The 13,785-nt window shown below is 36.8% G+C and overlaps 4 protein-coding genes across 4 annotated transcripts; 2 read left to right on the top strand and 2 right to left on the bottom strand.

Annotated features, from left to right (window-relative positions):
• The first annotated feature begins 177 nt into the window (after window positions 1-177).
• Window positions 178-1,659, top strand: LOC101894965 (protein C1orf43 homolog). Its single transcript, XM_005177932.4, has 4 exons — window positions 178-579; window positions 642-801; window positions 859-1,075; window positions 1,133-1,659. Exons 1-4 carry the CDS (start codon window positions 424-426, stop codon window positions 1,572-1,574), a joined length of 975 nt encoding a protein of 324 aa, XP_005177989.1. The 5' UTR covers window positions 178-423; the 3' UTR covers window positions 1,575-1,659.
• Window positions 1,660-1,734: 75 nt separating this feature from the next.
• On the bottom strand, window positions 1,735-12,530 carry LOC101895592 (uncharacterized). Its single transcript, XM_059123510.1, is given in 21 exon segments — window positions 1,735-3,019; window positions 3,021-3,215; window positions 3,279-3,417; window positions 3,473-3,801; window positions 3,857-3,990; window positions 4,052-5,612; window positions 6,427-6,558; window positions 6,616-6,680; window positions 6,683-6,960; window positions 7,035-8,148; window positions 8,347-8,613; window positions 8,668-9,344; window positions 9,413-10,056; window positions 11,026-11,050; window positions 11,115-11,187; window positions 11,249-11,437; window positions 11,440-11,721; window positions 11,724-11,795; window positions 11,798-11,918; window positions 11,979-12,102; window positions 12,370-12,530. Coding segments are annotated over 21 exon segments (7,743 nt in total). The 3' UTR covers window positions 1,735-1,858.
• LOC131802872 (ubiquitin-fold modifier 1) lies at window positions 5,744-6,436 on the top strand. The gene is made up of 2 exons (XM_059123595.1): window positions 5,744-5,931; window positions 5,998-6,436. Exon 2 carries the CDS (start codon window positions 6,046-6,048, stop codon window positions 6,301-6,303), a length of 258 nt encoding a protein of 85 aa, XP_058979578.1. The 5' UTR covers window positions 5,744-5,931; window positions 5,998-6,045; the 3' UTR covers window positions 6,304-6,436.
• Window positions 8,290-10,226, bottom strand: LOC131802871 (uncharacterized). Its single transcript, XM_059123594.1, has 3 exons — window positions 9,413-10,226; window positions 8,668-9,344; window positions 8,290-8,613 (listed from the first exon to the last, which is right to left on the bottom strand). The coding sequence occupies exons 1-3, from the start codon at window positions 9,910-9,912 to the stop codon at window positions 8,339-8,341; spliced, it is 1,452 nt and encodes a 483-aa protein (XP_058979577.1). The 5' UTR covers window positions 9,913-10,226; the 3' UTR covers window positions 8,290-8,338.
• Window positions 12,531-13,785: the final 1,255 nt, after the last annotated feature.

The raw sequence follows: 13,785 nt of genomic DNA, 5'->3' as shown, positions 1-13,785 counted from the left end.
ATTCGCAATATTTTAAGCATTACCCTTTTAAAAAGATGGACCACTTTTTAAAATGAAGTGTAGTTTAAATAGGCCTTAAGCTGTTGGTGTTTCAGGCTGTTGGTTGTGTTATCAATTTACTCTACCCTCTTTGTTTACTTTTTGTTTGCACTGAACATTCATTCACAATTACTTCCTTTTTATCAGATGTTGTTGGGCCATGGAAAAAGGGAAAGGTTTTCCAAAAAGTCAAACAAGATATTTGTTTTTCTCTTGTGAAAATGGAAAATACTTTTAAATAATTGTCAAACAAAGTAAGCATATCAATTCTTTTTGGAAGAGCTAAAAGAGGTTGAACAGATTGAGACCACTACACGGTCTTAGCATAAAAAACTTCTGCAATCCAGTTTAATTCAGAAAAAGTATCAATTTACAAAACCAAACATGGAGCAATTATCGGGTGTTATGATAATTATTATCATAGGCGGTGGTGTTCTGACATTTGTAATGTTGTTCATCTTCGCCAAAAGACAAATAATGCGTTTTACACTGAGAAGCCGTCGTGGTCCTCATGTCCCAGTTGGTAACGATGCTAAAAAGGTAATGCAAACGTTCAAATTCTTGATTTGGTATCCAGCTAAAGTGAGATTTGTGTGTTTTAGGCCCTCAGAAAGGAAATTGAACGACGTTTGGATTGCATACAGAAGATACAAGTCGAACCGAAGTTACTGTGGAATGACGATAAGTACATACTGCAGAAGGATAAACCTTTGCCACCATATTACTATCGCATGCAGGCGGTAGATGATATCAAAATATTAGGTAAACTGTCTAGTTTGTTTATCGTTCTTTATTCATAATTCTCTTTTTTCCAAACAGAACGAGAAATCGCCAAAAGTGATGGTGCCGTTCGTCATGCCCACGAAAACTTAAGGGCTTTCTTACTTACGACTCTGTCTTCATGTCTCAATGGCACCGGACAAAGAATGATACACCAATTTTGTGATATGTATGAACATGCCCGCCACGATCCCAATGAATTCGGCAGTGAAGAGTATGAAGCATATTACCGGCTTTTGCTGAAACTAATAGAAGCGTAAGTATCTTCAAATTTCCCACAAGGACTCATTAAGACTATTTATCATTTCTATAGGGCGAAACAATTAAAATCATTTAATAACTCACGGAAAAGTTCTCCTGCCCGTACACCCAAAAAATCTACAAAAATGCCTTCTCTGCTTGACCCATCGCGCTTGAAGCCACCACCGGCCAACGCTGCACGTACAGTAAGTGGAGGACAGTTATCATCCGGTACCGGCGAAATAACTAGTGGCCATCAATCCAAAGTCAATCTGACACTTGGTCTGCAAGGACGTGATATGGATGGTTGTGAAATTGTTACCAACCCATTGCATTTGCAAACACCAGCCGAACGTGATATAATTATACGAAATCGTATTAAGACCCCAAATTTAGATGACATTGTCAACGACGATGCTGAGGATGAAGACGATGAAATCAATGAGGTGGGAGATGATGAAATAATGAGCATTTCATCCGTAAAATTAAATGCCAATTCCAATAAAAATGTATAAGTAATACTCATATTTGAAATAAGAACCAAAGTTTTTAGAGTGTAAGGAAAATTAAAAAAAAAATACATTTCAATAAAATATACAATGACTTCCATTATTGACCGATTCTCATCAGATAAGATAAAGTCTATCATTCCCTTCTTTGCCTCTCTGAGAACACTTTCCTTTTTGGGGAAAAACACTTCAATGTCTTGTAATTTATTAAAATTAAAAACATTTTAACAATAACTATATACAGCTGTAGTAAACTAAAGCTAACTTAAATAAAACATATAACATAAAATCTATTTGCCTTGTAGCTTTGCCAGAAAATCCACAAGGAATTGATGTCTGGCCGTTATTTCGAATAAAGTCCGTCTTGGCAGCTTTGTTGCAATACGTCGGTATAGTTCTTCCCGATTTGTTGAGCCCAACTTCATTTCAATTAAAATTACTTTATCCTCATCTCTAGTCCAAGCTGCATTTAATGGTAGTGGCACTGGACGGGGAATTTCGTTTGTGTCTTCAGTGGGTTCCGTAACCAAATTCGCAACAATATCAATTTTACAGTCTTCATCGCTACAAATGTTGGATGCTGAGGCATTTCTGGCTGGAGCTGCATCTTCTTCATTGGAATCGGTGTCCATTTTAAGTGTTGGGAAAGGACTTCGTGTGATTGAGGCGTGTTCTGGTAGAAATTCTAAATCGTCCGAATGTTCTTGTTTGACATTGGTATTGGCATTTGGGATGAACGTTGAGGAAGGCGTAGTGGTGGTGGAAGTTACAGCACCGCTGTTCGCCACCGAAGACGAACTTTTCATACTAGTTTTGGTTCTGGCCACAATATTTATGTGTTCCTTGGTATCAACAACGGTGTCTTCATTCAAGTTTTGCTCATCCGATGGCGTTTCAACCATGGATTTTAAACGTTTTGCACACTGTATGGCTGAATTATTTTCATGTATGACAACCATGGGTTGGTTGCCGAACGACCGAACTGCTCTGCCGGTGCCTTGTATCAGCGGAGATTTTGTTTTCTTACTCGGAGATTTTCGTTTTTCACGGACATTTGCATGTGACTGACAAGAGGTTGCAGTGGACGAAGGTGAATTTAATGATTGATGTCCTTGATTTTTGCGAGGCGATGTTTTTCCGGTGGCTGGTGTATTGCCCGCAGTGGAAGCTTCCTCATTGAAATTCAATGATACCTTTTTAGCGTTGGGATGATGACCTTGGAAATTACTATTTAAATTGGGTGTACTCGTTGCACTTGCCGAATAACAAGTGGAGCCATAATATGACGGATTCAGTCGCAAAGCATGTGCTTTCAGAGTATTCTCATCACAAGGTTCAAACGATGAACAACTATCATCTTCTTCGGCTGTAGTATCGATTACAAGAACCTTCGATACATCTTCCTCTTCAGATTTGTCCTGTTCATCGGTAGACTCAGTGTTGGCTGCAACGTTTGCCAGCTCCGATGTAGATTGCAAACGTTTTTTCGCCGTGGTCCTTAATAGCGTGGACACACCCAGTAATCTGAGTCTGAGAGGGTTGTGCAGGTGGTGTAGACGTTCGATTGTCTTTGTATGACACAGCCATAAAGGACAATTTGGCGGGCAGTAACATCTTAGATCCATAAAAAATACGTCCATTAATGTACTGCAAAATATGAGTTACAAATTGTCAATAGAAAATATTGTTTATTTATTTTGACATACATACCCTTAACTGACAAGTGGGCGCCTGGTTTTGAGTATCATTTACGCTTGAATCCATGTCCGTAATTGTCTCTACATGTTCACCTGGACGATTCGATTGCTGTTCTTTAACATTCAATATATGCTCCGGTGTCGAAAATAATCTAAAAATAGTTTTCAATGAAATTGTGTCTCCGAAAATAAAATTTATAAACTTACCTCTCGGGAGGAGTGCTTTTGGGAAACTGTTGCATAAACCAGTCTATTAGGAATTGATTACCCTTTAGGAGGGGTATGATTTTCGACTCAATCTTCTTCATAGTCACGTCCGGATCATCAGCTAATTCATTGAGGCAATTGTATATTTTGCGAATTTGGGCAGGTTGTTTGTTGAAGTAGATGTTCAATTTGTTGATGAATGTTGTCATATTAGTTATCATAAAGTGTTCAAAAAATTTTCCAATTTCTGCCGCCTCGGACGGCAAGAGAAATGTCAGGAATACTTGTGCCAATTCTGGATGGTCTGGCAAAAACAGTTTTTCCAATTTCTACACAAAGCAAAACGATTAGAGGTAAATCAAATAGAACCTAGAACATACTTACATAATATAAGTCCGATACTTTGTCCTTTTTGGGATCAAATGTTTTTAAAATAGTGTTAAACTTTTTGCAATCATCTGCCCTGTTGGATGCCCTGAATGCTTCCTCCACTTTCTCATAAAAATTAAATGCATAAACTGCAAAGAAAAATGAATTAAGTTAAGGAGAAATCAGAGAAATTGTTGTTCATTCTCTTACTTGCATCTTTACGATTAGCTTCCTCTGGAGTATCAGGCAGTAACATGTGTCTGAAGTTCTCCTCCTGCCGATTAATTTTTCTAGCCATTCTTTGAGTTGATGGACTGCTCTCATCTTCGGCATTTGAATTGCGGGAACGTTTTAAGCCACTGGGACTGGAGTTTCCTCCATTGTTGTTACTGGCACTCTTGTTGCAAATCATTTTCAAGCCCTTTAGCAGGTTTGTGTACAATTCCAAAGCCTTAAACCTTCGATAGAAATGTTGTACAATTGGTGAGTGTTTGTGGCGTACCTGCAGCGTCTCCAAATGTAATCCGTAGGCGGTTATTAAATCTTCGCAACGTTGTTTAATAGATCGTTTTTCTCGATAGGCTATTGATTTTCGGGTTATACTCCTATTCAACTTTGTGATGTGTGATAGAATAACAGTTCTACGCCGGTATTTGCCACACTGCTGCTTTGTTTTTAGTGTGGTATTTAAATTTTCTTTGTTGCCATCACTGAATGTTGCATTTGGTTGGGAATTTTTCGAAACTATTCCTAAGTCTATCTGCTGAGGTTGTCTATTTGTCGTGTTAATAGATTTTACGTTGGAAAGGGTAGTTACAGATGTAATTAATTGTGAAGCGTCCGAACACCTATCTCTTTCTGAATTTGAAGTTGTATCCCGTTTGGACCCCTGGGGACTTTTGGCAGTGGTGGGGTTTATTGGTGTTGTACTTGTAGCAGACTGTGCTGGATCTCCGGATGTTGTAACTGTGGAGTTGTTTGCCTCAGGACTTCTATCTATTGTAGTTGTGGGAGATTGTGTTGGCTCAGCATGACCTGTGCCAGTCGATGAATTTTCCGGTGCTGGTATTTGAGAGTTATCTTCAGCGGCTTGAGTTAATGCAGTCGTGTCCGCTGCATGATTTATTCCTTGCATGGAATCATCGGAAGAGATCGTTACGGTATCGATTGATGCAGTATTTATATCAGCCGACTGATGACTAAATGTTGTTGAAATCTGACCATACTGCGGCTGAAGTGTTTTTGTAGTCACATCAAAATTGTACGTCACAACTGGTACATCCAAGGTTGAGCTATTGGCATTACAACTTCGGTTTATATGATCAACGTTTGTATTTGTCGACGTCGCGTCCAAGAGACTTCCTGTGCTAGTATTGTTGGCGGACGATAGTAATGTGGTATTATTTAGACCAGCAACACTTGAAGTATTTGGAAGTATTGAGGGCAGGTTCGTAGCTGGAGGACTGCCAAAAACATAGTTTACATTAATGGTCAATGAACGGGGAAGCCTTCTTCTTTTTGCTTTGGGTGCGTCGTTGCTTGGTAAATTCCTTTTTCGTGTAGTTGGAGTATTGTTTTCCGACAATGTCTGCGATTCACATGGATGTGTCTGAACTGGTGTCTCATCAATATTCTCTTCCTCAGTAAGAATGTCCTCACCTACGGCTTCTCGTACAAATTCAAAAAATGAATTTCTGAATTTATCTGACACCGTCACGTTTGGATTTTTGGGTTTCCTTTTTGGTTTCGGAGGCGCAGGAGGAGCGTTTTTCTGGCATTAACAAAAAAAAAAACAAACAATAACAATCAATCCAGTTATCGATAGTTTATTGTGAATTTATAAAAGGAATGTACATGAATGACAACACAACAATGCACGATGAATTGATAACTCATCTACATCAAATGTTCATTCACAGTAACGTCAAGCTAAAACACATTACACTGGAGGCGAAGCACATATTGAACAAGTCATTTGTTCGTTTCTAATAAAAAAGTATTGCATTTATTGGAAAACAGTTTTCTTTTAGCAAGAAAAAAGTCGACTAAGTAGATAAGTTAGTGGCGTTCCTTTGAAAACTGCATATATAGTAAGTACAATTTCTATAATCTATAAACCAACAAACTTTCTACTGACCACGTCACTAACATTTTAGGTACTGTCATTGAATAGTTAATCTGCCAAGCAGACACAAATAGCCAACATGTCCAAGGTTACTTTTAAGATTACTTTAACTTCGGATCCCAAATTGCCATTTAAAGTTTTGAGTGTACCCGAAGCTACACCCTTCACAGCGGTCCTGAAATTCGCCGCTGAGGAATTCAAAGTTCCTGCTGCCACCAGTGCAATTATTACTGACGATGGTATTGGTATTAGCCCTCAACAAACGGCTGGAAATGTCTTTTTAAAACATGGCTCAGAGTTACGTCTCATTCCCAGAGATCGTGTCGGCCATTATTAGGGTTAAGTAATAGTTTAAAGTAATAGACAACTAAATATTTCATTCATTTCAGAAACAACTACCTATTGTGTTAATGCTACTTTTTGTTACAATATAAAAAGAAATGACATTAAAGCTTCTTACCTTTTGCAAATATTGTTGAAATACTAGTGGCAATTCAGAAAACCGATCTTTGGGCAAGGGCACGGTATTGTTTTCAAAGCCAATTATAGGTGTATACTCTACAGGTGGTGCCCTCTGGTGTTCAAAGTAATACTAAGGAAGATACCCTTATTTACTCACGATTCAAAAACAGTGTACTGAACCAATTACCTTGATGGGATTGTAATACTCAGCATTTCTCATTTGAACAATGTGGTCCCAAACACGCCGATGATTTTTCCTGGTAACAAATCTTTGGTGAATCGTTTGCATGCCAATCGTTCAGCCGAAGATTTCTTAAAAATACGTTCTTTTCTTTGGCGTATGAGATTTACGTGTTTCTCCAGACCCATGGCTATTAAGTAGCATTCCACCGGCGAGAAGTGTTCTATGGTTAATACCTTGGGTGTAAACGGCATTCGTGGCAGATATTCGGGGTAAATGAAAACATCAGATTCCAAAAAACAATCCAAGAGACGGGGATGGAATCTTGGAATCTGCCGAGTATTGTGATTTCTAAAAGGAGACAACGGAAAAAGAACTTGTTGAGAAATGGTTGGTATTAAATCTAAAATTCTGTAAAAACTTACGTCAATTCCACTTCACGGTGAAGAAACTGCATCAGTGCTCTATTCTCTTCAGTATCCTGATCCAAGTCATGCGACCATTTATTTATAAGATTTATTGCCTTTTCCAAATTCCAAATTTTGAAATTGGCATTATCTTGGGACTTTTGCTGCAACTCTAAAAGCATCTCTTTAGGTTTCGATGCTAGCTTCCACAGCTCGGGATGACAATACACTTGTATATAGGTTTGCGTTAGCATTTGTACGTGTATTCGCATTTGTTGTTGCATTAAATCATATTGATATTTTGTGAATTCTTTATCTGACGGTGTTTCAGATTCAGTTGTAGTACTTGAAATTTGATTGACCTGCGCGTGTTTAAGGCTTTCAAACTTATCTATGTACTCGGCAATGGCATGCCGCTTTATTGAGATGTATTCTCCGGAGTAATTTGTTTCATATGGCACATCATATCGCGCAGCAGTTCCCTTCGATTTCTCCTTTAGAAACTTCGAACCGGTAATTACTTTTGTTCCACTCTCCATCAATTCATCTGTCGAATTGACAACCCTTGCTAGTTGAAAACAATTTGGTTGACCAGGTATAGGTACGGCAATTACATCAACTTGGGTACTTATGTTGTTGGCGGGAATGGATACTGTATTTGAAGGGGAGTTGTCGGCATTCTTTTTAGGTGTTGCCACTGGAATCATTGCCAAGGTTTCATCGTTTTCTTGAGATTGTTCTACGATATTCTGCCCATTGTGCGTAGTCGAAGGAGTGGACATAACGTCCGGATGGAAGGACATATTTTGTTGTGTAACATTATTTGATGATATTATAGAACATGACTCCGGCATAGATTCTTGTGGCTGCTGTGGCGGCTCCTGAATTGATGCCTGCTCTTCAAATTGTAATTGTCGGCTTACACATTCCGCATTTTCGCTTATTTTTTCCGGCGATGTGTTTGGTGTTGTATTTTGTTGTTCCTCTTGATAATTCAATATGAATTTACGAGGGGTCTCCAACTCAATACTATCAAATGGTATGCCTTCATTTAAGTTACTTAAAAGTTCAGTCATTAACTCCGCAATTTCTTTTTTCGAGATGTTCACATCTCTCAGCTCTTCAGCGTCAACTATAAGTGATAATATGAATGAGTTTTGATTACAGTCAGTTTTTTATTAAATATTAAATAAAGTTAAAATCAGCAATAATTTGTGCTAAAAACATCTATTATACTGGTTCAGAAAAAAATCATGCCTCATCAGAAGGTTGGTTGCTTTGTTAGAGTTATTTATTTCATAAATACCTACAATAATATGGAATTACATGCGATTCTTGTTGACGTAATAGTGGCTGTAGAAGAAATTATTTTCAAATTGTTCCTCTTCCCAAGGAGAGCTTAAACTGGTTCGCAACAATTCTGTCACGGGAAATATACGTGAAACCGACGATGGTGATGGTATACAGGTGTTATAACGATAGAACATTCGTCTTACAGTCGGATATTTTTGTAACGATTTTAAACTACCATCAGGATCTGCTAAATATGAATCAATTTCCATTTTCAATGATTGTGGAAGGTTTCCATTTTCGGCAGCTAAAAAGTAAATGTTTAAAGTTAAAGTTTTATTTTTGAAAATATGATACAAACCAGAATCAGTTGAATCACCAAAATCAAAAAATTCAGTAACCTCACATTCCGCTGATGATATATTCACAAGTGATGTATACTGATTATGAAAGTTGTCATCTCTTTTATGATATTCCTTGCCATATTTGAGCAACATGTTTCGTGGATGAAAACTTAGACAATATATGTTGTCTTTAAGTCCTGAAAGGAAACGAGTTTTAACTGGCGGGTATGTGAGTGCAGCCATAATTGAATCGGATTTGCTTCCATCCAAGTTATAATAATCTTTAAAATCCATTTGTAGGTCCTCCCTTAGCTGTTGCAATGCATCTTGCAAATGACACAGCTTTTTCGAGTTATAAAGTCTTATTAATTTCCATTTTATCGTTACCAGTGTAGGTAAGAAACAGCCGTAATAGTGGTTTTGTGTCATATCTAAAAATTCAAATGCCATAGCCATTGGCTCATACACAAGCAAGAATTCTTGTAGATAGTCAATTTCTTGATTTGATAAACAAGGAACATTTAAGCATTTAGAGATGTCTTTGAGTTGTTCTTTGCTGTTCAACAATTGTTTTATGGCTGCATATAGAGATGTCACGGAGTAGAGACATGGCTTTACCAAGGGTTCACCAAGGAAGGACATTACAACATCTGTTTGTTCTTTTGACATATATATGCGCCAAATATTGCAGCACCTGAAATAGGAATGATTTAAAAATTGGTGTTAAATTGTGGCCAGCGCGGAAGAATAGGATGTACTTACTTTTCCATTGAACTACTGTGAAGGGACTTTCCACAACTGTTAAGCTTCCTAAAGAAGTTGCCACCCCATATTTTGTTTAGTTTTATTATATCTAACATAAATGCATTAACGTGAAACGCATCCGGATTTGATAAAAATGTCAGTTTTTCGGCAACATCATTCAGTTGTGGATTGCACGTGTTCTGAAATACATCTTTTCCCAAATTCAATTCGCCAAAATCATCAAAATAGTTTTGCATGTTTAACGTTGTGCAGGCAACAATTTGTGTAGGAGCAATACCATATTGTGTCATAGCTGCACTATACAAATGATACAAATTCTCCAGACATGCCAAATTTTCCACACACTTTTTACATGCTAACAATGCAGATTGCCTCCGTAATTCATCATCAACCCAGTGAGCAGATATCGCAATGTAATAGAATCCGTTGTAATTCCATACATCAAGGGTACAGCAAAAATATAATGTGCTGGCATTAAATATTTGAAACAACTCCATTCGTTTGTAATCGCATGTATCCTTGACTAGTTTTTCGTAATAATTGGATGGATGTATTTCTATTGCGATATCAGCATAGGAAAACAACTCCAAAAATGCCGGTCTCTGCACTGTGTCAAATGATAGATTCGTGGTTATCAGGAACTGAAGAATTTTGTGGTGAAACTGTTGCTGTTTTCAGCATTTTGTGTGTCAGTAATTGACGGGCATAAAGTGGTACGGTTGTTGTGATTTTTCTTGCTTAGTTTAATAGAAGTCGCAGTATAATCATTCTTTCGCCTGATGAAGTCTTGATAAATATCTGGATGTTTGGTTTTCAATGGCAAATGAAATTTGAACTGACTTTCAGCGATCCTTTAATTTTACCACACATGTGGTGACAAATGCCAACAATACCTGTGCATTCTTCTGGTATTCAGTGTAAGCTATCTGCAAAAAAAAAAAATGAATTGTGAATTGATAACGATTTCGCTACAATTTGTTGCTATATACTACCGTATGATCAATGTTAAAATATTTCCACTAGTAAATAATAGTTTGTTGCCGGTACTTAAATAGATTGAAGTTTCTTTTTCCGTCAGTGGTTTTAATTTGGGTCAATGAATCTGAGTGATTCGCATCGAATTGCTCTTTGTCCTGTATGAAGTTGCTCGTACTGCTGCCACTGCTAAAATATGGAAAGTTTATCAATGATTGGATATAAATGTATATTCCAGTACTTACAAACTGCTGTCCTCGCACTCATATTTATGGAAAACGAACAAGTATCACTCATTTTACACACAATTCATTAAGCACTTCGGAGGAGTCTAGGGGTTTTCACAAATCACAACAGCATATTTAGCATATGTAATAGTATTGCACTTTGTAATTAGTATAATTACTTTTCAATTTATCAATTACTTGTTCCTGGCTTATGCAGTTGTATATTGTGAATGCCGATAGAAAACAAAGACATTAGATATGACAGTGTTGCCATAGCTCACAACGTAATCTTGCTTCATATTATACAATTGATAAAGACCCAAAATGTTTTACTCAATCGGTGATGTTATGTTAAAATAATTTTTCGGTAGGACGAAAAGAAAAGGATTACAGGACCCACAAACTCACCTTTATGGGAGGGCAGTTGCCATTTCTATCATAAGTTAATACGTAAAAAACTTTGTTTAAACTATCAGGCAAATCTTTAATGTACATACCCAAGTTCTTTTTCAGCTGCAACATATTCGGGGTCATTAATGGGATCGTCATCATCTCCTACTAAACTAGAATCTGAAACAGTTTACATTATTACTTTGTGTGACTTATTTTTAAGATCAATATGAAAACATACTCAGTGGCTTTAAGAAATCGGTTAAAAATTGATTCCAATCTTCATCGACCACCTGAGAATCTGGTTCTGCCGGCTCAGTGTAGTCAACATCGGGTGGAACAAATTCAGACTCAATATCTTCTATGGTGGTTTGTTGCAGACACAATTTCGATCGCGTTCGAGTTGCGATTCTGAGCTCTTCTTGGGGACCCTTTTATTAAGCGGTACCTTGAAACAGCCATCCTCAGTAAGTTTTACAGGTGAATCATCCGGTTCGGTTTGAACGGCTGGAGTTTGAGGAGTTCGCGGATTGGAGTCCAAATCGGAAGCAGTTGTGTTGGATCATCATCTGACTGTAAATGACAAAGATAAATTACTGAAATAATGCGAATATCAGAAAGAATCTTACCACGAAATCTTTTCTTTGAATGTATATTCTTCATCTTCTTCGTCCGAGTTCAGCTCTTCATTAATCAGTGATGCTATTCTGTTTGCTCTGCACTCAGGATTTTTGGCAATGAAATAATCGGCTGCTTCTTGAGTTCCTTTGCTTTCGAACGGGTTAATTTGGAATGGATGGAGTATCTGTTATAATAATGGCTCTATCTTCAGCCTTAAGTTTCTCACGAGCCAGCTCATCTTCAGCCTTCAAGGTTATGAGTGCAAGGATGTGTTCATTTTTAACGAATTTCTAAATTAAGAACAAAATCAATCAAAGCAATCTTGCGCACGTACATAAATGAAAACTTACGTGTAGGAGTTTCATCATTTCTTCATGAGACAATGCATTTTTACGCGCCACTTTACGTAGCCTTGTTTCCAAAGCAACTGATCCTCCATCCAAATCACAGTCTTCAAATTCTGATTCAAAATCACTGAATGTAAGAATTCACAACGTTTTCTGCAAAGTATAATATGTAATAAATTTAAGTTTATTTAAAAAATCTTGTTATTTTTAAACTATTGAAGATTACACGCAAATAAATCACAATAGAGTTGCCTTTAAGGGGGTAATTACATTCCCTACACATTTGTTGCTGCTTAAGACTACAAGTCAATTCTCCTATATTGTTAGCGAAAAAGACCTCGAAATTAAGAGGAATTCTGTAGTCTGTTTGATAAAAAAAAATTTTTTCACAAACCTTTTCCTGCTTTTATTTGAACTTGTACTGGAACCACTTAAATTTTGCCTACTATTGTTGTCATCGGGCTCTTCAGGCGATGCCTGGCTTGTGCCACTTGATTCTTTTTGGATGCTGACTGACGCATTTGTCTTGCAAGATTTTATCACCAATAGCAACATTATGTGCCAACACTCTTCACATACAAATTAATACACTTTCCAGTGAAAAATGCTAAAATATTTCCGAAATTTTCGCCATAGAGGACGAGGACGACGCTGTTTTTCTATTGTCAACAACCAGCTGGTGTTAAATTAATGTTGCCACATTGTAAGTGTAAACACTATGTGAATGGTATATAAGAATAATGAAGCTGTATGGCCACATATTAAAACATCACTTGAATTTGTTCAATTTGTTTTGTATTTGAACTGGAACACATTGCACACAAAACGAATCGAAATTCGTTATTTTACAAAAGAGAAGAAACAAAGAAAAAATGATCAACCAGATTAATAATTTAACAATTGCCTAGACTTCACACGAATGACTTTGTTTTTGTGATAACAATTACATAAATTCACTCGTCTCGTATTACAGGTGGCTTTTTTCAGTGATATTTGCTCTATCCAGTATCTACAATATTACTAATTTTGGAATTTTCTTCGATATTATAAAGGAAAAATCTGTTATCGTAGTAAAATGTTTACATTCTTGCAGTTCTTGAACAGACCAAATTATGTATGTATCTAATACACCTTCCCCATCATAGTAAAATGTTTCGAACATCCGTATTATCCAGATACGCAAGGTCACATCTTCAAACCAACCAAATAAAATCACATGAAAATAAAAATTATTAAGAATTCTTCCAATTAACATTGTACAATGAAATGAAGGTACCTCATTTCAAATAAGCATACCCAACTCGGCATTTTCTATAATTTAACTTGTCAAATATCAATGCCTAGAAAACAGTTCACCTCTTCGATTTTATAAACATAGATTTTGACAATGAGATGTTGCCTAAGGAAAAAATTTTGAAAAAATTATATTACATATGACTGCATCACTTTACCTTATAGTTCTACTATGCAAAATAACATTCTTCCAAACAAACATCACTATAAGATATGATAAGATATGTCAATCTTGAAATGTCAATATTAAAATACATTCAATATAAAATATCATTGTTAATTAAGAATTTTCCGATAAGTTTGCAAAAGTTCCAAACAGGAAAAAAGCGGTATCTTTGACACCACATAATTTCAGTAATCCGTGTATGCACTTTTCATTGGATTTATAATGCTCTCTTCCCGAACCTGCTATTTTTGCATTTTTTCGATACCATAAAGGAAAATCGGTTATCGTACCACCACAACACAACTTGCTGTAGGGGCAATGATAAACCACAGGCACGTTTGAAAAATCGAT

Source organism: Musca domestica, unplaced genomic scaffold, assembly GCF_030504385.1.
Source record: "Musca domestica strain aabys unplaced genomic scaffold, Musca_domestica.polishedcontigs.V.1.1 25, whole genome shotgun sequence".
NCBI lineage: Eukaryota > Metazoa > Arthropoda > Insecta > Diptera > Muscidae > Musca > Musca domestica.
The sequence above is the reverse complement of the archived record's forward strand: the minus strand, read 5'-3'. Positions and strand labels throughout refer to the sequence as shown.

Excerpts from the sequence above, each read along its gene's own strand:
- LOC131802872 (XM_059123595.1), top strand. The coding sequence starts at position 6,046 with ATGTCCAAGGTTACTTTTAAGATTACTTTAACTTCGGATCCCAAATTG.
- LOC101894965 (XM_005177932.4), top strand. The coding sequence starts at position 424 with ATGGAGCAATTATCGGGTGTTATGATAATTATTATCATAGGCGGTGGT. Across the intron at positions 580-641 it reads TTGGTAACGATGCTAAAAAG|GCCCTCAGAAAGGAAATTGA; the intron begins GTAATGCAAACG and ends TGTGTGTTTTAG. Across the intron at positions 1,076-1,132 it reads TTGCTGAAACTAATAGAAGC|GGCGAAACAATTAAAATCAT; the intron begins GTAAGTATCTTC and ends TCATTTCTATAG.
- LOC131802871 (XM_059123594.1), bottom strand. The coding sequence starts at position 9,912 with ATGGAGTTGTTTCAAATATTTAATGCCAGCACATTATATTTTTGCTGT. Across the intron at positions 9,345-9,412 it reads CACAGTAGTTCAATGGAAAA|GTGCTGCAATATTTGGCGCA; the intron begins GTAAGTACATCC and ends TTCCTATTTCAG. Across the intron at positions 8,614-8,667 it reads TGGTGATTCAACTGATTCTG|CTGCCGAAAATGGAAACCTT; the intron begins GTTTGTATCATA and ends TTTACTTTTTAG.